Source organism: Xenopus laevis, chromosome 9_10L (assembly GCF_017654675.1).
Source record: "Xenopus laevis strain J_2021 chromosome 9_10L, Xenopus_laevis_v10.1, whole genome shotgun sequence".
Classification (NCBI taxonomy): domain Eukaryota; kingdom Metazoa; phylum Chordata; class Amphibia; order Anura; family Pipidae; genus Xenopus; species Xenopus laevis.
Genome location: NC_054387.1, coordinates 83,482,170 through 83,507,139, shown reverse-complemented (window position 1 = coordinate 83,507,139; position 24,970 = coordinate 83,482,170). Strand labels below are relative to the sequence as shown.

Genomic DNA, 24,970 nt, shown 5'->3' with positions numbered 1-24,970 from the left:
TGTATTTACATATGTCTGTGTACTTATGTATGTCTGTGTACTTATATATATGTCTGTGTAGCTGGTAGATATGCTGCTAATTGCTCGCAAATATTATATGTGGGGCCCTAGAGCAAGATTACTGTATTGGAAGGGGCTCCTGCTCTCAGCCCCTCTGACCCTTATGTCCAAACTGCGGCCCTTCGGCTAGTGTCGAACTACAGCTCCCAACAGCCAAATGAGGGACTGTACGAGGTGCCAGTCAGTCCCAGCAGGGAAGGCGCAGGTTGAAAGCTCCAAGTGCAGCACAAGCAGCAGCTGTAGGAGGGAAGGGGAGGAGACAGGAAGGAGAGGCTGGAGGAGGAGAGAAGGGAAGAGACTCACGGAGGAAGAGAGGAAAACACAGCAGGATCTGGAGAGCGTCTTGTATGGAATAGGAAGCGGGAGCCCGCGGAGGAGAGAGCTGGAGCCGGGGCAGGGGGAGCGGAAGCAGCGCCAGACTCAGGAGGCTGAAGGACAAGCGCGGCGGGTGCATGTGATCAGCATGAATGAGTGACCAGGACTGATTGTTCATACCGGCAGTGTCCTGCTCCCACTCTCCCACTGCCCAGCCTGAATCCCATCCCACCACCCATGTAACTCATCTCCCAGATCAGCTCTGTGCCCTGCGCCACATTATTCCTGTGGGTAGAGCCCTCCTTCAGCTCACTCCAACGAGTGCCCTCCTGCCTCTCTCCCATCTGTCCCCTGTGCAGCCCCATCTCATCACATTCCTTGTGTACAGACACCCTTCCATTCAGCCTCCCTGCTGCACCACATCACCCCCTCTCTCTCTCTCTTTCTCTCTGTCTCCAGCCTTGCTCACATTCCCCACATCACTCCCTTGGGTGCAGCCCCCTGTCCCATTCACATCAGTGTCCTGGCAGCTCTCCTGCCTCCATCACATCTCCAACACCCTCCATCCTTATTCAGATCTGCCAGCCTGCTGCTATCACTAACATGTCCACCCCTTCCTCCTTTATCACTAGCCAGCAGTTCTAGCTACTCTTCTGAATTGTCACTTTGGTACTTCATTCAGACATTGTGCCCCCCTGCCGCGTGTGTGTGTCATTTGCCCCCAATTCTGCTCCTCTGCATTCATTTAGCTGCATATTGATCTTTATGCATCACCCCATACATTATGTTTTGCTTCTCCTGTAAGTGGGACCCTCTTTTCTATTAAACATTGGGCCAGGCTTCCAAGATTACACGCCATTTCCATCACCCTAGTTCGTATCCATAATCTGCTCAGTTCTAGTCTTGACATAATTCTGAATGCCCTTTGCAAATTACCAAATTGTCTCTAACCTCCTGTTTCCCAGACTACACCTGGGGCTCTCTGACCTTTAAGGGCAGAATCTTTCCTACCTTATATTAGCGCTTTAGTTGCCTTCTACCAGCCCCGTATCTATATCTATCTATTTATCTATCTATCCATCTATCGGCCAGAATCAACACTATATCATTGTATATCACCCCCACCTATGTATCATTGCAACCTCCTGGCCTGACATGTAAGGCTCCCCGAATCTGGAAGGATGAATTACCAGCAGCAGCTGGCCAACTCTGCGGCCATTCGAGCAGAGATCCAACGTTTTGAATCGGTGCACCCTAATATTTACTCCATATACGAGCTCCTGGAGCGGTTGGATGAACCTGTCCTGCAGAACCAGATCCGAGAACATGTTATAGCCATAGAAGGTAAGACTCAAGCCTTAAGAGTGCAGCTTTGCTAATTGAGCCACTGTGATATTTTCCAATCATGTTGCCAAACTGCAGTGGCTGGCATTCCTGTGTGCCAAGAAAAGTGGTCATTTAGATGGCATGATCTGGCAATTGCTGCTTCACGGCAACTGCATTATTTTTAATCACAAGAGCCCATGTGACAAAAAAGGGACACGGGTAACAATTAAAATTGTTCATTTTTGCTGTTGCTCCCCTGAAGTGCTTTGTGGATACTCTTTTGTGTATGTATGTGTAAGGTTGCCCTTTACCAAGAAGAAGAAGCATGGGAACAAGAAGAACACTTGGGCCTATGTGCTTTACATAGCAATACTAATTCTTATTTTTCAGGGCAGAAGGATTTGGTGAGACACAATTGCCCCATCTGTTGAACCCCACTGTCTGTGCTGGTAACAACCATCTGAGATTGGGTTGTTTTTGTTTGGACAAGAGAACAATATTTTTGGGCATCCCACTTGCTAAGCACTTATAGTGCACATGAAAGGTTGATACAGCCATATTCGTCTACAACTGCAGTGCTAGTCCAAAATTTTCCTAAAATCTGCCATATCATTCTATTATAAATTTAATTCATTTAATCCAATCTTTATTTCACCAGTGGCTTTGGCCAAACATTGCTTTCCTTTAGTAATGATTCAGTGACCTCTTTTAAAGGAGAAGGAAATGTGGAGTCACTGGGGGTGCCAAATGATAGACCAACTCCCCCCCCCCCCCAGTGATTATTATCAATCAATCAATAATCCTTGTTTGTTATCCACCATTTATTCCCTGTTTGCTATAACTGCAGTAAAGCACTGCGTAACTTGACAGTGCTATATAAATAAATGATGATGATGAAATGATGATGATGAATCACCTCGGGGCTTGTGCTCCTGTTAGCAGAAAACGGCACAAGCCCAGGGAACTTATGAGCAAGCACCATGGAGCGGTTGCCTTTTTCTGCTTCTTTTTTTCCAGTGGCCCTGGGCTGACACATGCGCAGTTGAGTGGAAAAACCCCCCAGCTTTTTGCTTATAGTTTGGCTTTTCACTCTACTGCACATGCGCTTGGCTTTGAGAAGAAAGATGCAGGAAGAAGGTGGGAACATGGTACTCGCTCACAAGTAACCTGAGACAGTGCAGTTCTGCACTGGCCTTGGTTATTGGGTAAGGCTAGGGTATTAGGTAATATTTGGCCCAATATTTGGCACTACCCAGTGTTAATCTTTACATAACATACTCTAACAAGTCCCAAAACTTTGTCTAGACTGATATGTAATCCTGATGTTCTTTTGGTGTCCCATGGAACCATCCTCAATGTATTTTCCTGATTCCATTATTAGCAGAACAGTTCCATAAAAAGGGGGCAGGCTGTCATCTGTATGAACTATATGCTTTCTCCAGTGCAATTCACATTAATTGGAGCCAGTAAAGATGTTTGAAATGCTACTGTTGCTTGTCCAGTATTGCCTCTCGTGTGTAGTGAATGATATGAATGGCACCCACCTGTCTGTGCACAAGGCAGATCTCAGCCCGAAAACACTCTTGTGTGCATTTTGTGACTGGATTTGACCCACATTCTCAGTGACAGATGCAATTCATGATACTAAAACATTGCTACATATTATATATATCTTATCAATTTAGTTCCCCTTTTCAGATCTTTGCTTACATTATTACCGGAGTGTTGCTGAGCACTCAAATAATGTTTATATATTTTATGGAAGTATAATGTGCCTCACTCTGAATCAGTTACCCTTTTAACAGAGCCTACATCTGTAGGCAGAAATACAGAAGTTCATGAATAACCAGTACACAAAAGACATTATTATGTTGCTTGGCATACGCATCACTTTTCTGTTACAGTACTTTACTGTGCACAGTTATCAATTTAAAATATATGGTATGACCACATTTCAGTGGTTGGGTATCTGTTTTATGTTAGCATGTGAATACATTGTATTTAGATGTGTCTTTTTAATAGAAACATTAGAAATCCAGTTTACTGACTGTTTATTACTAACAATTTTAAGGGCTATGAAACGTGACCCACTCAGGTGTTAATTTTATGTCAGAAATCTGCCCCTTTTGCACAGTGGCAAGCAATTGCTATTTATAACGTAGGTCAATCACTGCACAAACAGGGCACTTGCTGGTTGTATTGGAATTTTTTTTCTGCTGGCAGAGAAAATGACATGTGTGACTTATCCCCAAGGCTGTGTATATACTTGACGTTATTTATGTCCCAAGGTGCAGTTTGTGCATTTCTAGATTTGTTTTTAATTTAATGTGATTTAGACTGTGGGATTCATTTACTAACGCAGATGGTCAATTGCACCAGATTGGTTACCCATAACACCGAACCACATATTTACTTTCACTTTGGAGCTTTTAGTAGATCAGGGTTGTAGGTTGGACACTTCTAAGGTATGTTATGAAGATATCAAACCAGTGTTTAATATATTCTGTGTATTTTTGTTTTCTCTTTTCTACCAAAGGGGCACTTCTGGTTGTGGTTCAGAGCCTGTGCTTTATCCTCAAAGGTTGTTCACCTTCCAACACTTTTTTCAGTTCAGTTGGTTTCAGATAGATAACCAGAAATAAAGACGTTTTCCAATTACATTCTATTTTTTATAATATTGAAGTATTGAAGCAGCTCTGGGAGGGGGGTTGCCGACCCTGTAATCTGTTCTAAATTAATACATTTAGTCAATACATTTCTTATCTTTATTCCTGCTTAGAAGAATCCCTGAGTTTCATTAAGGGTAAGGGCACACCTGGAGATTCGGGGAGATTTAGTCACCCTGCGACTAATCGCCTCTTCTTTGGGGCGACTAATCTCCCTGAACTGCTTCCCCGTGTCTTCTGTCTGCTTCAATGAAAAAAACGCCTGCATTAATGCACTCGTGGGACTCAATTTCTGAAGTCGCCCAATTTTCTCCACTAATAAACTTCGGACGACTTCGGAAATCTAAGTGAAGAGAGTGCATTGACGCAGGTGTTTTTTTATTGAAGCAGACGGAAAAGAAACGGGGAAGCAGTTTGGGGAGATCATTCACCCCAAAGAAGAGGCGATTAGTCGCCGGGCGACTAAATCTCCCCAAATCTCCAGGCGTGACCTTATCCTAAAGGCATTTGACACAATAGTTGCTAATATTCCAGAAATGCTGCTGAAAAATGTATCAACTAAATGTTGCAAAATTGTAACAGTTTGAAGTCTGTTCCTGAATTACTGCCAAAGTTTCCTCTCTAGGCAACTTTGCCCTTAGACTATTGGCATGCATGTTTTTTTCATCTGGTAGACAAATGGAAGCAGAAAAAATGCAGATTCAGCCCCTTGTATGTACATTGACAGGAATGGACTTCTAAAGGGGAAGATTTTGGCCAGAGAGCTGCTGAAGTGTGCTGTGTGTGACAGCCTACAGCAATGGGGTTAGACCAGGGGTCCCCAACCTTTTTTATCCATGAGCAACATTTGAATATAAAAAAAAGTTGGGGAGCAACACAAACATGAAAAAGTCCCTTGGGATGCCAAATAAGGGCTGTGATTGGCTATTTGGTAGCCCCTATGTGAACCGGCAGCCTACAGGAGGCTCTACTTGGCATTATACTTAATTTTATTCAATTAAAATTTGCTTTCAAGCCTGGAATTCAAAAATAAGCACCTGCTTTGAGGACCCTGAGAGCAACATCCAAGCGGGTTTGAGAGCAACATGTTGCTCACGAGCTACTGGTTGGGGATCACTGGGTTAGACGCTTAGTAGACATTGGCTTTGCTGAATTTTTACTTATCCGTGTGTTTTCTTGCTCAGGGGCAAGGATATTGTTTTACTTATGTTTTTTTTACAGATCACTCATATCACGCATTTATATTACCTACTAGACCAATGGCACAGGTAGAGGTTTTATTGTACTACTCTACTAACCTTTTTATTTACAAATCAGAGATCTATGAATTAGACCATTTAGTTTCCCACCCTGTCAGAGAGCATAATGCCAATTGTAAAGCTTGTTTACTTCACACGGCTCTTATACAAAGACCTTAAAGGTGTGTGATGCACCTGCATGTCAGTCACTGCTCTGTATGATATGTAAGCCTTATTTGTGTGAATAGAGACTGTCAGACTGCTGGATACTGTGGGTATCTGGTTGGAGCAGATAAAGATTCTTGGCTTTAATGTGGTTGAAGGGCCCCCTCTTCTTTAGCTTGGTCAACCTTTTATTACAAGCCAATGTGAATAGATTTTAGATATTAAACAGAAACAGGGAGAAGCAGATATCTTTTAATGTGGTTTTCTTATAGAAAAATTCATTCATCTAAAATTCAGTGTTTTACAGTTTTAAAATGATTTTGCTCTTGGCTTAAAGCAGGCTGTTGGAAACTACATTATCACATGCAAATTCACTTCTGTAATCTATTATTTCAGAATATTTTTGTGGCAATTTTGTTATTTGCTCATTCCTGTTCCATTCCCATTAATTGCGTTTGTGGAAACATTATCAGGATGTTGGAAATGTTATTGCCATGTTTTCATTTGAGTCTGTGGCGCCTGGGCTGGTGACCCTACAGCAAACACACACTGACAGCTCCCTGTTTAGATGATGATCTCTTTCCTGCAGCCTGAAAATGGATGGTTCTCTAAATATGGCCTAAATATGACCCAGACCCCTGTGAATATTTAGCATATTTATTTGCTGTCATGTAGTTCTGAGCGGTCCAGCTGGAGGCCCACGGGCAAGATGTGGCCCTCCAAGTTTTTTTTTTTTATGGTCCCCTAACTGCTAGTTGTCTCCATAGTCTGTTGGGGTATTTTCACTTTTATTGTAATTGCCCTTGCATTCACCTGGCAGACGATTCTTGCTCTCAAATGTAAGTTTCAGGTATATTTGCCTGGCCCTTCAGCACAATGGCAGGGTCCAGACAATTGTTAGGGTAGAACTCCACTGGTGTCAATTCGGATGCAACAGAAATAAGGTAACAACAGGAACGTCGGATGGTGTCACGGCGTTCGTCCACTACACGACAGTCAGATGCAGAATCGCCGGTGGAGTTCCTCCCTTAACGTCGGTGAAAAGTCTATTCCCAGTGTTTTGCCAAGCAGGTGGTACCTTACTGGTCCTTTAAACCCCAGCAGCAGGTAATTACTTCTGCCTTGTTTCAGGCAGGCGGCTGCTAGATAATTCTAACAACTTTTGCTTCCAAAAAATTAATGTCAATTCAATGTTCTTTCCAAGCCCCTTTTGCCATGCCCATCGTTCAGCATTTCCCCCACATCCCTCCAGTTCCCACCACACGCTCTGTGTTAGAAATCTTTATTTCAGAGCCAGTAGGACTGTAATAAAAGGCACTAAGTTTGCCCAGGGGCAGTAACCCATAGCAACCAATTAGCAGCCACAATTTATTGCAAACATCTTATTGGTTGCTATGGGTTACTGCTCCTTGGCACACTTAGTACCTTTTATTACACATGGGGTAAGTTTGCAAAAATTCTCAGTCCTTTTGGCTGTAATAAGTTGACAAATACATTTTCGTTTTTGGTTTTACTGGTCCATTAAAGCTTATTTTGCAAATCATAATGAATTGCATTGAAAAGTGCCCTTTTTTATATCAGTAGCATTATACCAGATCAACAAAAGAGGAAACCGTATTACCTAATGTGGGGCACCTTTTATTTTCACATGTCCTTGCGTAATGCATTCTTTTTAATGACAATTGAATGTCTGCTATAGAATTACCAGATCTTCCATTCAAAATCATATTCCTGTAAAATCCACATTCTATATGACTAGTAAGCAGTTCATGTTTGTATGTGCTGCAGACTATACTGTTACAACATAGCTACAAAGTACGTATCGGTGTAAAACAGGGAACTTGCCCCTTGATCGCAGATGTTTATGAAATGTGCATAACACAATGCTGCGTATGTTTCCATCCGTCTCAAGTAAGAGTATTAATAAAGCGACGAGCAAAATATGCTCATACTTGTGCAGATTTGAGCAAAGTTCTGCAAGATATATTTTTAAATACATGCTCATACTTTAATAAGAAGTATTAAAAAAACCTGAAAACCAGGGCTTACAATCAAGAGAGGGCAGTGGAGAAGGGAAACAGAAGGTACAAGTAGACAGCAGTCAATAGTTTATAGTCCCTCTGCCTACAGCTGATCATTTTGGAGGGGATATTCCTAGCCAGGGAATTATTTGGTCAGCTGTTGTGTTCCATGGATAGCCCCCTCTCCATCCCTCCTCCTGTAATGTGTCAGTGTGGATCCTGGGAGCATCTGCCACAGCCCTGGTCTGGCAATATAAACCCTTTTTATTGAAGGGCCCTGGGGAATTATAAAATTGTCTTCCCAAAACCCGCACCAAAGGAAAGCGCTAATTTTAATACCTGTGTATAGTTAGCTGGGTGCTGTGATGACTGGCTGAGAATGCTGGGAGTGGTCACATCGGCTGGATGGCTGCCATTGTGCCTTTGCTGATTTAGAGTCAGTCTTGCGCCTTTATAGAACAAAAAAAGGCAGTTTCTTTATTTTTGTTACATTAATAATGTTCTGAGCCTCTGGCAGTGCAGAAATGAGAAATTACTAAATAATTGCTACATTTGATGATTACTATGTGAGTAAAGTTTGAATTAAGCCTTTGAATGTTATGTTGTAGGTTCTAATTGGCCACTAACAAGCAAAACGCTGTAAACTTTAGTGTCTCCTCCCTGGCTGCCATTAACCATACAGAATATCCCCAGGTTGATGTCCTCTTTGTGAATTCCTCATTGTTCTTAAGGGGAAATTTAGTAACTCAAGTTTACAGTGTCTCTCTACAGCTCAAGGGCAGCAGGTGCAATACTTTTTATATTAAAACAGAGAGCAGAGCTGAATGCTATTGTAGAAAGAATATCAACATGTAGCCGAACACACACACAGTACCTTGCCTTTTCATTTGAAAGTGACATCAAGTACGACTGCCCCTTTAACATTCGTATAGAGATAAATCCTGCTGTAACCCTTGGGCATAACAATGGATGGCCACCAAGTAGACACTTGTCATTTTGGCAAGTTGAGTGTGAGTTATAATGCAAATTTTTCCTGCTCTTCTTGAATTCCATTACTTCTTGTGCCCAGGATCAGTAATATCATTATCATCCAATGCAGTAGCCAGGAGTTAGTCACAACAATGGATGCAAGCCGTTAACGGAATCCTGGAATTATTGTTGGTTCTGTGCTGTTGGCAGTTCCAGGCTCCCCTTTGCATCCAGCAGTAGTGGGCCAATTGTTGCATGACACAATGAGATTGTATGGGCACAAGTACCTTTATGATAAGCTTCAAAGCCCTGGCCTTGTGCCCATCCGCTGAGAATAGGTTGCAGCAGGTAAGCTAACTTTTTTTCAGCAGTAGAGTGGCTATAGAAGTAGACCCTGCAGTCTGCGATTGCCAGCCAGGCCTGCCTCGAAGCAACACCTAATGTGCAACTTACACTGTCATTATAAAACCTTTAATTGATGACCATGTATTACTGAATATTAGAACCATAAATTAAATTATACGCATACGTAGAATACAATTTAATATTAAATTATACAATTATTCTGAAGCCTTAAGTGTATTACCTATGTTTTTCAGGGGACCTAAATAAGTAAAGTGTTGGGAAACTTAAAATGGGTGCGATTGAAGTTCGACTGTAAATTGGTGCAGATTTAAAATGTTAAATTTAAAATGTTTCTTGAAAAGTAACATTCAATATTTAATAAAGTCTGGAAATTGCCCTCTTGAAATGCCTTACAATTGGAGGGGACTTCTAAAAAAAACCTGTCAAATGCAGGAACATAGAATCTGTATTTGAATATATTCATATTTTGCTGCTAAAGTTTGTTTATTTTTCCATGTCTTTTCAACATATGACTTTATATAATGTACAGTAGAAGATTTTCACAGCTGGAATCCAGCCCCTTTGTTTGGGCAGTTAGAGAGGGTCTGGTTACCTACAGTCCTGCCTTCATACTTGCCCAGTCATGAAAAGCGACCCCCCCCCCTGGGTTTTATGCACAGATAACTACCTATGAAAAGCCTGACTGCTGAACAGAATAGACCTGTCTTCCACATTCTGATCCTGAGGTGCTGGATTGTGGATAGTGCTCTGGCAATCAGGATGAATAGCTGGCTTGTTCCAGTGTGATGTGTGCAGAATGGGGAGGGCTTAATTGGCACAAGGACTGTAACTCACTTGCCAAATGGCAAAAAGGACAGTGTCACATTGAATAAATTGCCAGGATTTCTGCATGAAACATTAGTGACAGTTTGCACAGCTCAGTATGTGTGACCTCTCCCTTTTCCTTCATTGATTAAGGGATTGGAATGATTTAATTGCTATAAAAGGTTCATTTAGTTGTTGTGTTGCTATAGAAAGTGTTTAATTTGGGGCTGTTCTGTTGGAAAATGCTGGTTGTTGAGAACTGTTGGTAAATTAGGTGTGTATGTGGGTGCTCCTCCTCATGTTGCAGTTGAATAGCTGACATCCAACAAGCGAAAGTAACAACGTGCAAAGTTTGCACCAGGTCTAGTATCCCATAGCAACCAATTTAATGCTTGGTTTCAAACAGGTGACTGATATGCTACTAGCTGGCCGCTAAAAATTTGCATGTTTGAAAATTGTGGATCATGCTGATCTCATAAGCAGCTAATGACTTTACCTAGGTCTATCTTTTACAGATATATATATATATATATATATATATATATATATATATATATATATATATATATATATATATATATATATATATATATATATATATATGTGACAGGAGGTAGGGGATCTTGTTTATAATAGTCTCTCTGGGCTAAACTGCATAGATTGGTGTTTGCAAAAACAAGATTTTTTTTAAATTGCAGAGTAGTAACCCCATTGCAACCAATCCATTTGTTTTATTGTAGAACAGCTAAACCTTCAGTCTCCCTGCAGTCACAATAAGGGTAATGACACACGGGCAGATTCGGGGAGATTTGTCGAACCGGGGACAAATCGCCTCTTCCTCGTGACTACAATCCCCCCCGAACTGCCTTCCTCTACCTTCCCTCCGGCTATAATGAAAAATCGCCAGCGGGATGGCACTCGCGGTGCTTCGTTTTCCAAAGTCGCCCAAAGTTGCCTCACAAGGAAACTTCAGGCGACTTTGGAAAACAAAGCGCCGCGAGTGCCATCCCGCTGGCGATTTTTCATTATAGCCGTCAGGAAGGTAGGGGAAGGCAGTTCATGGCGATTGTTGCCACGAATAAGAAGCCATTTAATCTCCCCAAATCTGCCCGTGTGTCCTTAGTCTAAAACTCCAGATCGCATGGCCTTGTGTAATTTGGTCTGCAGAGGACCTCATGTACCTGTAGGAGCAATCATAGCCCAATCTGTATCTCCAGCTAACTTTATGATGGCTTACCTTATACCTAAGTTGATATTAGAAAAAACAAACAGATAAGCAATTTGTTATTAAGAGATGAAGATCCTGGGTGAAAGGATTAAGGGTCAGGCCACACTGGGCGTTTTGGGTAGATTTGGTCGCCTGGCGACTAATCGCCTTTTTTTTGCGGCGACCAATCTCCCCAAAAGCCTTCCCTCACTCTGCAGCGGCTAAAATGAAAAAACATCAGCGGTAATCACACGCGGCGATTCGTTTTCCGAAGTCGCCCGAAGTTTCCTCGTGGCAACTTCGGAAAACAAACCGCCGAGTGATTAGCGTCGGCGGTTTTTCATTTTGAGTCAGGGAAGGCGTTTGGGGAGATTGGTCGCCGCAAAGACGAGGCGATTAGTCGCCAGGCGACCAAATCTCCCCAAAACGCCCAGTGTGGATTTACCCTTAGACACAATATAATCCTATTCTTTTGTTTAATGGAAGCATAGCTGTATTTACAATAAAATACCCAAACAGAATACATTGCCTTTGCTTAGTTTGTTGTTTTTTTACTGATCCTGGTCTAATCTTTTCTTTGTCAGTCTGGAACAACACAGAGAAGCTCATTACTCTGATCCATGGCCCCCCTGCTCACAGTGAAACTAGCGGAGCTGTGTGGTTTTTATGAGGTCCATTAAAAGCTTTAGTCAAACCATACAATTAGTAAGATTAAGGTGCCTGGTTTACTGTAGCAACTAGTCACTTGAGCAGGGTTGCTGCTTCCTACACAGGCGAGTCAGTGGAAGACACAGCTGTGGGGTCGAGGAAGCAGGGAATATGACATGGAATGGCATTGCTGGTGTGCAGGGGATATCCACTAGCAAAGGTTTCTTGCAACTTCCATTGCAAACAAGGGATGACTGGAATAAATAAACTTGAGTACACACCCTGGTGTGAAAAGTAGATTTGTTTTTCCTCGGTCGGAAAGTAGTAGCAGCAGAGGTGCAAACGGTTACAGCTAAAGACAGGTGCAGTCACAGTTCCTAGTATAAAATTCTACATCATTCTCATTAGTCCCTGCCCCTAGTGGCGTTTACCATCTCAGTTCCCTATTACATTCACACTCACAGTAGGGTTTATTTTATCAGGAGCCAGAAACTCATACAAACGCTTGGAGAACATACAAATGTTTGCAGATAGTGCCCTGGGTGGAAATTGAACCCTAAAAAAGAAAATAGAGGGGGGATCCTTTCTGAATAAAAGTACCACAGCTAGTATATTATCTGTGATCCAGAATGCTCAGGACCTGGGTCTCTCTGGATAAGGGATCTTCCCATTATTTGGATCTCCATACCTTGAAAATAAACAGGCAGTTCAAATTTAAGGCATTTTTTAATAGCGATTCCCCATGGAATTAAATTATAATAAGGTTTTAGGGACCACACTTTAATACAGTGCTAAGACTGAAGAAGGCTTCTGATGTCTCATCTTTGCACAGCTTTATAGGGGCTGTGAAATGGAGGAGTAGGGTGTCCTTCATTAGGGGGCACATTTAATAAGGGTCGTATTTCGAAGTTAAAAAACGTCGAAATTCGACCATCGAATTTGATACTTCGATAGTCAAAGCGATAGTCAAAGCGATAGTCAAACGGCCATTTTCAAATCGAACGATTTTAAAAAAAAATTACTTTGACTACTCAAAACTTAGCCAAACACTCAGAAAGGTTACAGGAGGTTTACAGTACTTCGATTTTCGAATGGTCGAGTTTGTGAAGTATTTTCAATTCAAATCGAGTTTTGGACTATTCGATGGTCGATGTACCCAAAAATTACTTTTAAATTCAAAGTTTTTGAATTCGAAAATTCACTTCGACCCTTAGTAAATGGGCCCCTATGTGTTGTATATAGCACTAAGAGAAACTAAAGCTGGCCATAGATGTAAAGATCTTTAAAAGATCTTTTCGTTATCGCGAGACCACGATTATCTCGAAACGATTGTTTAAATGTACGATTTGTCTATCAACTAAAAAAGACCATTTCAGGCGATATTGCCAGGAAAACTGAGAGAAGCTGCCTGCTTGGACCTGCTAACATAGATAGATTGCGCTGGGACCAATAAAAATGTTTTAACCTGGCCGATCAATTTTCTGACAGATGTCGGACAAAAAATCGTAAGATGTACAATCGTTTAATTCCCACTAACTTCACAATAATTTGACCGATTGGCCGGATTTCGCTAAAATCGGCCGTTCACCAAAGAAAAATCTCTGCGTCTATGGGGACCTTTACATGTCCGTGTCCCAGTGCTTCTGTTGGCACTTCCACGACTGGTCTCGGCTCCAGTTAATACATGCTCCAATCGTCGCAATGCGAGGAAAGTGTCTCTTAAGCAACAAGTTTAAAATTCAAAAAAACTTTATTTCTAAGCTTTCTCTAAAAACAAGGTATCATAAGTGAAACATACTTCCTGAACAATGACATATGCGATCACCTGACACATTTCATGCCTCATTCTGGCACTTCATCAGCGGTGTTGTATATACCTAAATTTAGGATTCCATTTGTTTCTAACATTTGTGTAAAAAGCAGTTGTTGCAGAACTGCAAATAAATGTAGCCATACATGGGCCGATAAAAGCTGCTGACTCGTTCCTGCTGAACGAAGCTGGCAACTTATTGGCCCATGCATGCTGCTGGCTGGCATGCCTGCCCCGATTAATATCTGGCAGTAAATTGGCCAAATGTTGATTGGGCAGGTTTTTGTTTTTTTTTATTTGGATCGCAGACTGCTCCTGCTCCAATTGATGGCTCAAGGACCAAAGATAGCCCTGTATGCTTTTATATGTCAGCCCAACGTTACCCTTGTAATGTTAGGAGCCCAGGGTACATGCTGTTTGTTCTTTACACTAATACCATTTCTGGTTGCAGGACCCCATAACCGCCTCCTCTTAAGGTGGCCATAGACGCAAAGATCCGCTCGTTTGATGACATTGGCAAACGAGCTGATCTTTCCCCGATATGCCACTAACGGGCATGGCTATATCGGGGGTAATCTGAACGTTCTGCCCTATGGCCGAACGATCGGATTACGATGAGAGCACAATCGGCTATGGCGGGACTTAAGGACAAAATCAAACCTGTCCGATCAACCAAACGACCGATCTCCGCCGGACGAAAAATGACGGGACTCTCCACACACGGTCCGAATATCGTACGAATCCGCGATTAGATAGGATCTTTGCTTCTATGGCCACCTTAAGCCCCACTTCTCTGTGGCAGTTAGTTGATTACCAGCAGGAATGTTCTGGTTTGGATGTAAAATCTCAGGCCAGGCAAGTTGTTTATTTTACACACAATAACATAAGCCTTTGTGTGTTACTAAATATGGCTGGGACTGAAATAACCCTCCTATAGGTGTAGAAAAATCATATCTGGCAGCTCATTCTCATTTGAACACGGCTTTACAGCAGTGCTGCAATATAGCACGTCACTGCTAGCAGAATGTATTTCAATGTGTAATGTGTTTCCAAAGCCTCTCTTAGATGAAAGTGTCTATTTCTTTTTTTAATAAGGGCTTTGGGGTAGATTCTAGTGAATGAATTATATCAGATGCCATGCTAATGGAATTTACTTGTGGTTCCGATATGTTCCTATTTCAGAAGAGACGAGAAGAGAAGTTACACTATCTGATCTAATGCTGCAGTCTGCATTTGGCTGCCATTGTGCATGAGCACAAGTTTGAAATAGTAACTGAGTCACCAGTTGTCCAAATTTGGGCATTTACGTATATTGTGACATTTTCTCAGGTGACGCTTAGCTTGTTCATTCAAAGAATGAGGGATGGTAATGCTGTGGCCATGGTGCTGTTGCTGAATAAGTGCTTCCAGCCTATGGCAGGCCAATGATTCTGTCATCTTTATATTAAATGAAAACAATACCTTTATGCCCCAGGTATTTTACTGTTAAGTATATTTTGCCTTTAATCATTAAAAGAATGACGTGCAAAGAGAATGAGCAGTGCTACTGAGCAGATTCTTCTGTAGTGCGTCTCATTAGATGTGACAGACCCTGGCCGCCTGTCACTGTGTAAGACCTGATTAAATAAAAACAGAGCTCCTCCACAAAGAATCTGTTCTGTCTTTTCATGAAATAGAATGTCATTAAATAAAGCAGAAATGGCTGCACAGCAAGTGCTTTCCCTTGCAGCCTTCTCAGATTTTGCTTGTCATGGCTACAGTTTTAAATGAGGGTAAGATGAGGACACAGCCTATCAACAGCATACCCCAAGTTGGGGGAAGGTGTGCAGTTCTGTACTGGTTCTGCTCATCCCTCTAAGGTCTGCAATACATGGCCTAGCTTCTGTTCAACACCCTGCATTTCTCATTGACGGGGGATGATAGGAGTAGTAGTAGTTGAACAAGTGGGAGGCCACAAGCTGGAGAATCATTGTAAACCGTGGAGTGTGAAAATGTACTGGATCTGCAGTGTCTTAACTTTTATTCTGATCCACCTTTATAAAAGCAAACTGAATGAACTGACCATATCACACCCTTTGAACTAGCCTTTTGTGTGCACAACCACTAAAAGGAAAAAATAACTAGCACATTTTTTGGATGAATATGAACCCTTATTTATGAGGTAGCTTAGACTGCATGATTACATTTGTCCCCACGCATGGGAGGCGTTGAAAGACCTCTAAAGACCTTTATTTGTTATTTACATGTTATTTTTTCTCTTAGAGAAAATACATGTGTAATTCTTTTCTCTTTTACCTTGCCTAGATGTTAAGACAGTGTTAATAATTTCTCCAACAGGATCAGCCTTTCATAAGGTTCCGTTGTTTTGTTTCTTTGTTACAAAACAAATTAGAAGATATGGGCTATTAAGTAGGCCAAGGACAATATAAGCATAAAAGTATATACTTATTATATAGGTATTAAATTGTAATACATATACATTATATATATATATATATATATATATATATATATATATATATATATATATATATATATATATATATATATATATATATATTTATATATATATATATAAATAATATCTTTGGTACAAACCGCATTCAAAGGGCTTCATATATGAAAAAGAAAAAATACTTTATTTCAACGTTTCGGCTCCTCCACTCGAGCCGTCTTCAGGAAGTATATATATATATATATATATATATATACATATATATATATATATATACATATATATATATATATATATATATATATATATATATATATATATATATAAAAATAATAAATACCAAAGTCAGAACAGCTGGCACACATATACACATATATGGGAATGTAGGATGCCTGGGTCAAGTCCAGTGTGATAGAAACAGATCCTACAGGGCAAAAAGGTCCACACTCACAGGTCTTGTGTAGAAAGAATTCAGTCATTCTATTAGTGGAGACTAGAGATGTCGCGAACTGTTCGCCGGCGAACTTGTTCGCGCGAACATCGGGTGTTCGTGCTCGCCGGAAGTTCGCGAACGTCGCGCGACGTTCGCCATTTTGGGTTCGCCATTGTTGGCGCTTTTTTTTGCCCTCTCACCCCAGACCAGCAGGTACATGGCAGCCAATCAGGAAGCTCTCCCCTGGACCACTCCCCTTCCCTATAAAAACCGAAGCCCTGCAGCGTTTTTTCACTCTGCCTGTGTGTGCTGAAGAGATAGTGTAGGGAGAGAGCTGCTGCCTGTTAGTGATTTCAGGGACAGTTGAAAGTTTGCTGGCTAGTAATCGTTTTGATACTGCTCTGTTATTGGAGGGACAGAAGTCTGCAGGGGTTTGAGGGACATTTAAGCTTAGGTAGCTTTGCTGGCTAGTAATCTACCTTCTACTGCAGTGCTCTGTATGTAGCTGCAGTGGGCAGCTGTCCTGCTTCTGATCTCATCTGCTGACTGCTGCAATAACAGTAGTCCTTGTAAGGACTGCTTTTATTTATTTTTTTGTTGTTTTACTACTACTACTACTACTACTACTATAAGAGCCCAGTGCTATTAGTCTAGCAGTGTTGGGGAGTGGGACTGGTGTGCTAATCTGCTGCTCCTAGTAGTTCAGCAGCACCAACTTTAATTTTTTTTTTTTAATATTCATTTTTTTTTTATTTTACTTTTTTTTATTTTACTACCGCTGTAGTAGTGTATAAGTTGACCTTTTAGGCATTATTTGCCCTGTAGGCATTATTTGCACACTGTTTTCTTCAACCCGCCATCGAGCTGTGTGACCTTGTTCACATTCTGTCTAAATATCCATAATATTACCGTCTCCAGAAAAAACACCGGAGTCACTTTTTTCAAGCAGCCATAATATATTTTACGTAATCCGTATCCACCGCTGTAGTAGTGTATACGTTGGCCTTGTAGGCATTATTTGCACACTGTTTTCTTCAACCCGCCATCGAGCTGTGTGACCTTGTTCCCATTCTGTCTAAATATCCATAATATTACCGTCTCCAGAAAAAACACCGGAGTCACTTTTTTCAAGCAGCATTCATATATTTTACGTAATCCGTATCCACCGCTGTAGTAGTGTATACGTTGGCCTTGTAGGCATTATTTGCACACTGTTTTCTTCAACCCGCCATCGAGCTGTGTGACCTTGTTCCCATTCTGTCTAAATATCCATAATATTACCGTCTCCAGAAAAAACACCGGAGTCACTTTTTTCAAGCAGCATTCATATATTTTACGTAATCCGTATCCACCGCTGTAGTAGTGTATACGTTGGCCTTGTAGGCATTATTTGCACACTGTTTTCTTCAACCCGCCATCGAGCTGTGTGACCTTGTTCCCATTCTGTCTAAATATCCATAATATTACCGTCTCCAGAAAAAACACCGGAGTCACTTTTTTCAAGCAGCATTCATATATTTTACGTAATCCGTATCCACCGCTGTAGTAGTGTATACGTTGGCCTTGTAGGCATTATTTGCACAGTGTTTTCTTCAACCCGCCATCGAGCTGTGTGAGCTTGTTCACATTTTGTCTAAATATTGATAATATTATCGTCTCTAGAAAAACCACTTGAGTTACTTTTTTTCAAGCAGCATTCATATATTTTACGTAATCCGTATCCACCGCTGTAGTAGTGTATACGTTGACCTTGTAGGCATTATTTGCACACTGTTTTCTTCAACCCGCCATCGAGCTGTGTGAGCTTGTTCACATTTTGTCTAAATATTGATAATATTATCGTCTCTAGAAAAACCACTTGAGTTACTTTTTTTCAAGCAGCATTCATATATTTTACGTAATCCGTATCCACCGCTGTAGTAGTGTATACGTTGACCTTGTAGGCATTATTTGCACACTGTTTTCTTCAACCCGCCATCGAGCTGTGTGAGCTTGTTCACATTTTGTCTAAATATTTATAATATTATCGTCTCTAGAAAAACCACTTGAGTTACTTTTTTTCAAGCAGCATTCATATATTTTACGTAATCCGTATCCACCGCTGTAGTAGTGTATACGTTGACCTTGTAGGCATTATTTGCACACTGTTTTCTTCAACCCGCCATCGAGCTGTGTGAGCTTGTTCACATTTTGTCTAAATATTGATAATATTATCGTCTCTAGAAAAACCACTTGAGTTACTTTTTTTCAAGCAGCATTCATATATTTTACGTAATCCGTATCCACCGCTGTAGTAGTGTATACGTTGACCTTGTAGGCATTATTTGCACAGTGTTTTCTTCAACCCGCCATCGAGCTGTGTGAGCTTGTTCACATTTTGTCTAAATATTGATAATATTATCGTCTCTAGAAAAACCACTTGAGTTACTTTTTTTCAAGCAGCATTCATATATTTTACGTAATCCGTATCCACCGCTGTAGTAGTGTATACGTTGACCTTGTAGGCATTATTTACACACTGTTTTCTTCAACCCGCCATCGAGCTGTGTGAGCTTGTTCACATTTTGTCTAAATATTGATAATATTATCGTCTCTAGAAAAACCACTTGAGTTACTTTTTTTCAAGCAGCATTCATATATTTTACGTAATCCGTATCCACCGCTGTAGTAGTGTATACGTTGACCTTGTAGGCATTATTTGCACACTGTTTTCTTCAACCCGCCATCGAGCTGTGTGACCTTGTTCACATTTTGTCTAAATATTGATAATATTATCGTCTCTAGAAAAACCACTTGAGTTACTTTTTTTCAAGCAGCATTCATATATTTTACGTAATCCGTATCCACCGCTGTAGTAGTGTATACGTTGACTTTGTAGGCATTATTTGCACAGTGTTTTCTTCAACCCGCCATCTAGCTGTGTGTATTATCGTTTCCAGAAAAACCAACTGAGTTTTTGTTGTTGTTGTTGTTTTTTTAAAAATAATGCCAGGCAAAGGCAGGCCGCCACGCAGAGGCCGTGCTAGGGGCCGTGCTGCTATGCAATCCTGTGGCCCTAGCAAATTTCCCAGTTTTAAAAAGCCAATGACCCTGAACTCCCAAAATGCTGAAGAGGTAGTTGACTGGCTTACACAGCACACCCCATCCTCTACCGTTTCTAACTTTACCACAACATCCTCCTCATCCTCCACTGCTATGGCCACCCCACGTAACACTTCCTCCACCACCGGTGCCCCTTCTTCACTGGGGTCAGAGGAGTTATTTTCCAATGAGTTTCTTGAACTGAGTAATGCGCAACCATTATTGCCAGAAGAAGATGAAGGAGATGAGGACCTTACACCAGATTTAATTCTGGCAGAGAACACGATAGAGATGGACATAATGAGTGATGAGGAGGAGGTCCCGCTGCTGCTTCCTTCTGTGATGTGTCAGAAGAAATTGATGCATCTGAGGAGAATGATGATGAGGAGATTGATGTTTTGTGGGTGCCTAGTAGAAGAGAGCAAGAGGAGGGTAGTTCAGATGGAGAGACGGAGAGTCAGAGAGGCAGTAGGAGAATAAGACTTAGAAGAAGCAGGGAGGACAGCCCGCAGGGATCAGCAGGGCAACAACATGTATCGGCACCTGTGTTCAGCCGGCCAACGCACCCGCCATTGCCGCCAATACCGCCAACTCCGCCAACTTCTACTGTTACCGCCAGATCGCACACTTCCAAAAAGTCAGCAGTGTGGGATTTTTTTAATGTGTGTGCCTCTGACAAAAGCATTGTAATTTGCAATGAGTGCAGTCAGAAACTGAGCCTTGGTAAGCCCAACAGCCACATAGGTACAACTTCTATGCGAAGGCACATGAGCGGCAAGCACAAAGCACTTTGGGAGCAACACCTCAAAGGCAACAGGCAAACTAAAAGCCACACTCCTTCTGGTCCAGCATCTTACTGCTCTACCTCTGCTCTCCTTGACCCGTCTGAACCACCCTCCACTCCGCCTTCCACCTTGACCACCTGTTCCCATTCCCAGTCATCTGCCACCAGCCAAGTTTCTGTGAAGGCCATGTTTGAGCGTAAGAAGCCAATGTCTGACTGTCACCCCCTTGCCCGGCGTCTGACAGCTGGCTTGTCTGCACTCTTAGCCCGCCAGCTTTTACCATACCAGCTGGTGGACTCTGAGGCCTTCCGCAAATTTGTAGCAATTGGGACACCGCAGTGGAAGGTACCCAGCCGCAATTTTTTTTCTAAAAAGGGAATACCACACCTGTACCAACATGTGCAGAGCCAAGTTACCGCATCTCTGTCACTTAGTGTTGGGCCAAAGGTCCATATGACTACTGACGCATGGTCCTCCAAGCATGGTCAGGGCAGGTATGTCACCTACACTGCCCACTGGGTGAACTTGGTAATGGCTGGGAAGCAGGGAATGGGTAGCTCAACAACAACAGTGGAGTTGGTGTCACCGCCACGGATTGCACGCGGTTCTGCCACCACCTCTACTCCTCCATCGCTCTCTACCTCGTCTTCTTCTTCTTCTTACTCTGCTGCTGGGTCCTCCTTCTCCTCCTCCACACCTGTGCACCCCCAGCTCCCCCTAGGCTATTCGACGTGCCAGGTACGCCGTTGTCACGCTGTCTTGGGGATGACGTGCCTGGAAAGCAAAAACCATACCGGATCTGTACTCCTGTCATCTCTGCAGTCACAGGCCGATCGGTGGCTGACCCCACACCAACTGCAGATCGGAAAAGTGGTGTGTGACAATGGAAGCAATCTGTTGGCAGCGTTGAGACTAGGCAATTTAACACATGTGCCCTGCATGGCACATGTGTTAAATTTAATAGTCCAACGTTTTGTCTCCAAGTACCCAGGATTCCAGGACGTTCTCACCCAGTCCAGAAAGGTGTCGGCCCATTTCAGACGTTCCTACACAGCCATGGCACGCCTTGCTGACATTCAGCAGCGCTACAACATGCCAGTCAGGCGTTTGATTTCTGACAGCCAGACTCGCTGGAATTCAACGCTCCTTATGTTGGAACGTCTGCTGCAACAACAAAGGGCCGTCAACGAGTACCTTTTTGAACTGGGTGGTAGGACTGGATCTGCACAGCTGGGGATTTTTTTCCCCCGTTACTGGGTGCTTATGCGCGATGCCTGCAGGCTCATGCGACCTTTTGAAGAGGTGACAAATATGGTCAGTCGCACCGAAGGCACCATCAGCGACCTAATACCCTTCGCTTTCTTCCTGGAGCGTGCCGTGCGACGAGTGACAGATGAGGCTGTAGACCAGCGTGACGAGGAGCTGGAAGCGCACGATTTCTGGTCGGAATCACCAGAACGAACCCAGGCACCTGCTGCAACGCAGGGAGAGGTGCCAGAAGTGGAGTCAGAGGAGGAAGGTGGCTTTGTGGAGGAGGAGGAGGAGGACCAACAGGAGCAGGCTTCCCAGGGGGCTAGTGGTGACCTTTTGGGGACCCCTGGTCTTGTACGTGGCTGGGGGGAGGAGACCGTGGATGATGCAGTCCTTGATAATGAGGAAGCGGAGATGGATAGCTCTGCATCCAACCTTGTGAGAATGGGGTCTTTCATGCTGTCATGCCTGTTGAAGGACCCCCGTATCAAGAGGCTTAAGGAGAAGGACCTGTACTGGGTCGCAACGCTACTAGACCCTCGGTACAAGCATAAAGTGTCAGAAATGTTACCAACATACCACAAGTCCGAAAAGATGCGGCATTTACAAACCAGCCTGCAAAACATGTTGTACAATGCTTTTAAGGGTGATGTCACTTCAGGAACTCATCAACATTCCAGGGGCAGAGGTGCCAGTAATCCTGCCACGAGCACACCTGCAAGGACAAAGCCCTTTGGCCAGTCTGTAACGTCAGACATGCAAATGTTTTTCTGTCCAAGGCAGCGCCACAACCCTTCTGGATCCACCCTCAAAGAACGCCTCGACCGGCAGGTAGCGGACTACCTGGCATTAACTGCAGATATCGACACTCTGAGGAGCGATGAACCCCTGGACTACTGGGTGCGCAGGCTTGATCTGTGGCCAGAGCTGTCACAATTTGCCATGAACCTCTTGTCTTGCCCAGCCTCAAGTGTGCTCTCAGAAAGGACCTTCAGTGCAGCAGGAGGGATTGTAACTGAGAAGAGAACTCGCCTAGGTCACAAAAGTGTCGATTACCTGACCTTTATTAAAATGAATGAGGGGTGGATCTCGGAGGGTTACTGCACGCCGGAAGACTTGTTCTGACTTCTATGCAGCTGTCCTTCTCTTCAAGCCTCATGACTCCACACACAGCTGTCCTTTAGCGTCCTCCTCCTCCCTCCGCCACCGTTACAAACTAGGGTGCAAACCCTACTGGTTTAATTTTTTCTGGCCTCTGTGCTTCAGTGGCTGCAACCAAAAAAACTGGGCAAACAATGTCTACAAGGTCAACGTATGGCAAAAATGACTATTTTCAGCATTTATATGGCATATTTTTTCTGGCAACTGTGCTTCAGTGGCTGCGTCCAAAAAAATGCATATTTTCTGCATTTATATGGCATAATTTTTCTGGCAACTGTGCTTCAGTGGCTGCGACCAAAAAAATGCATATTTTCTGCATTTATATGGCATAATTTTTCTGGCCTCTGTGCTTCAGTGGCTGCAACCAAAAAAATTTATATTTTCAGCATTTATATGGCATAATTTTTCTGGCCTCTGTGCTTCAGTGGCTGCAACCAAAAAAATTTATATTTTCAGCATTTATATGGCATAATTTTTCTGGCAACTGTGCTTCAGTGGCTGCGACCAAAAAAATTACTATTTTCAGCATTTATATGGCATATTTTTTCTGGCCTCTGTGCTTCAGTGGCTGCGGCCAAAAAAACTGGGCAAACAATGCCTACAAGGTCAACGACGTTGACCTTGTAGGCATTGTTTGCCCAGTTTTTTTGGCCGCAGCCACTGAAGCACAGAGGCCAGAAAAAATATGCCATATAAATGCTGAAAATAGTAATTTTTTGCCATACGTTGACTCAACGTATATGGCAAAAAATGACTATTTTCAGCATTTATATGGCATATTTTTTCTGGCAACTGTGCTTCAGTGGCTGCGACCAAAAAAATGCATATTTTCTGCATTTATATGGCATAATTTTTCTGGCCTCTGTGCTTCAGTGGCTGCAACCAAAAAAATTTATATTTTCAGCATTTATATGGCATAATTATTCTGGCAACTGTGCTTCAGTGGCTGCGACCAAAAAAATGCATATTTTCTGCATTTATATGGCATAATTTTTCTGGCCTCTGTGCTTCAGTGGCTGCAACCAAAAAAATTTATATTTTCAGCATTTATATGGCATAATTTTTCTGGCAACTGTGCTTCAGTGGCTGCGTCCAAAAAAACTGGGCAAACAATGTCTACAAGGTCAACGTATGGCGAAAAATTACTATTTTCAGCATTTATATGGCATATTTTTTCTGGCAACTGTGCTTCAGTGGCTGCGTCCAAAAAAACTGGGCAAACAATGCCTACAAGGTCAACGTATGGCAGTTGTTTAAAGAGAACAGTAGATTACTAGCCAGCAAAGCTACCTAAGCTAAAATGTCCCTCAAATCCCTGCAGACTTCTGTCCCTCCAATACAGAGCAGTATCAAGCAGATTACTAGCCAGCAAGCTTACTATCATCTGTCCCTGAAATCACTAACAGCTCTCCCCCTACACTATCTCTTCCAAGCACACACAGGCAGATTTTTCAGATACATTTTTGCCCTTGATCCCCCTCTGGCATGCCACTGTCCAGGTCGTTGCACCCTTTAAACAACTTTAAAATCATTTTTCTGGCCAGAAATGTCTTTTCTAGATGTTAAAGTTCGCCTTCCCATTGAAGTCTATGGGGTTCGCGAACCGTTCGCGAACCGCTCGCATTTTTGCGCAAGTTCGCGAATATGTTCGCGAACTTTTTTTCCGACGTTCGCTACATCCCTAGTGGAGACTTGATGTTTCATCTGCAACAGTAGCCTTTCTAGAGAAAAGCTTTCTACATAAGATCTGTGAGTGGATCAGTTACTCTAACCGAGTCTGTTGAGTGCGGTATTTTTTTTGCTATCTATCTATGTATATATTTAATACAGAACCTTTGACAGTCCTAGGGTAATTGAATACTCCACACATTATGACTTTGCACAAAGCCTGTTCAGCAAGATACAATGGAGCTATGCCAGCACTGGTATTCCCTTGTGCTAAGCCCATTTATTCTAGAAAATGTAGAGGGTATGAGGCCCTGCCTAAGCACTTTTAGATGCTGGGCTACATACTATTCTTTTATACTCTAGGGTAGGCTTGTCCTTTTATTCACACACATCTGTGTGTTGTTTGTTATTTTCTTTTTAAAGCTCCAGCTTAAAAGCACCTGGGGGATCTCCAACATGTGGTTGAATGTCCTTGTGTTACAGGAAAATATGTCCTCTTCATAAGTTTATCATCCACAGTTGGTTACAGCATACTTTGTGC

General features: G+C 42.5%; 1 protein-coding gene across 3 annotated transcripts in view; it reads left to right on the top strand.

The window, feature by feature from the left end:
* Nucleotides 1-298: 298 nt before the first annotated feature.
* agap1.L (ArfGAP with GTPase domain, ankyrin repeat and PH domain 1 L homeolog) overlaps nucleotides 299-24,970 on the top strand; it is a 257,570-nt gene continuing 232,898 nt past the window's right edge. For 2 of the 3 annotated variants that reach the window (XM_041575580.1, XM_041575579.1), the window contains exon 1: nucleotides 299-1,719. In XM_041575580.1, coding sequence (XP_041431514.1) covers nucleotides 1,557-1,719 — 163 coding nt within the window. In that variant the 5' untranslated portion in view covers nucleotides 299-1,556. 3 annotated transcript variants of the gene reach the window in all.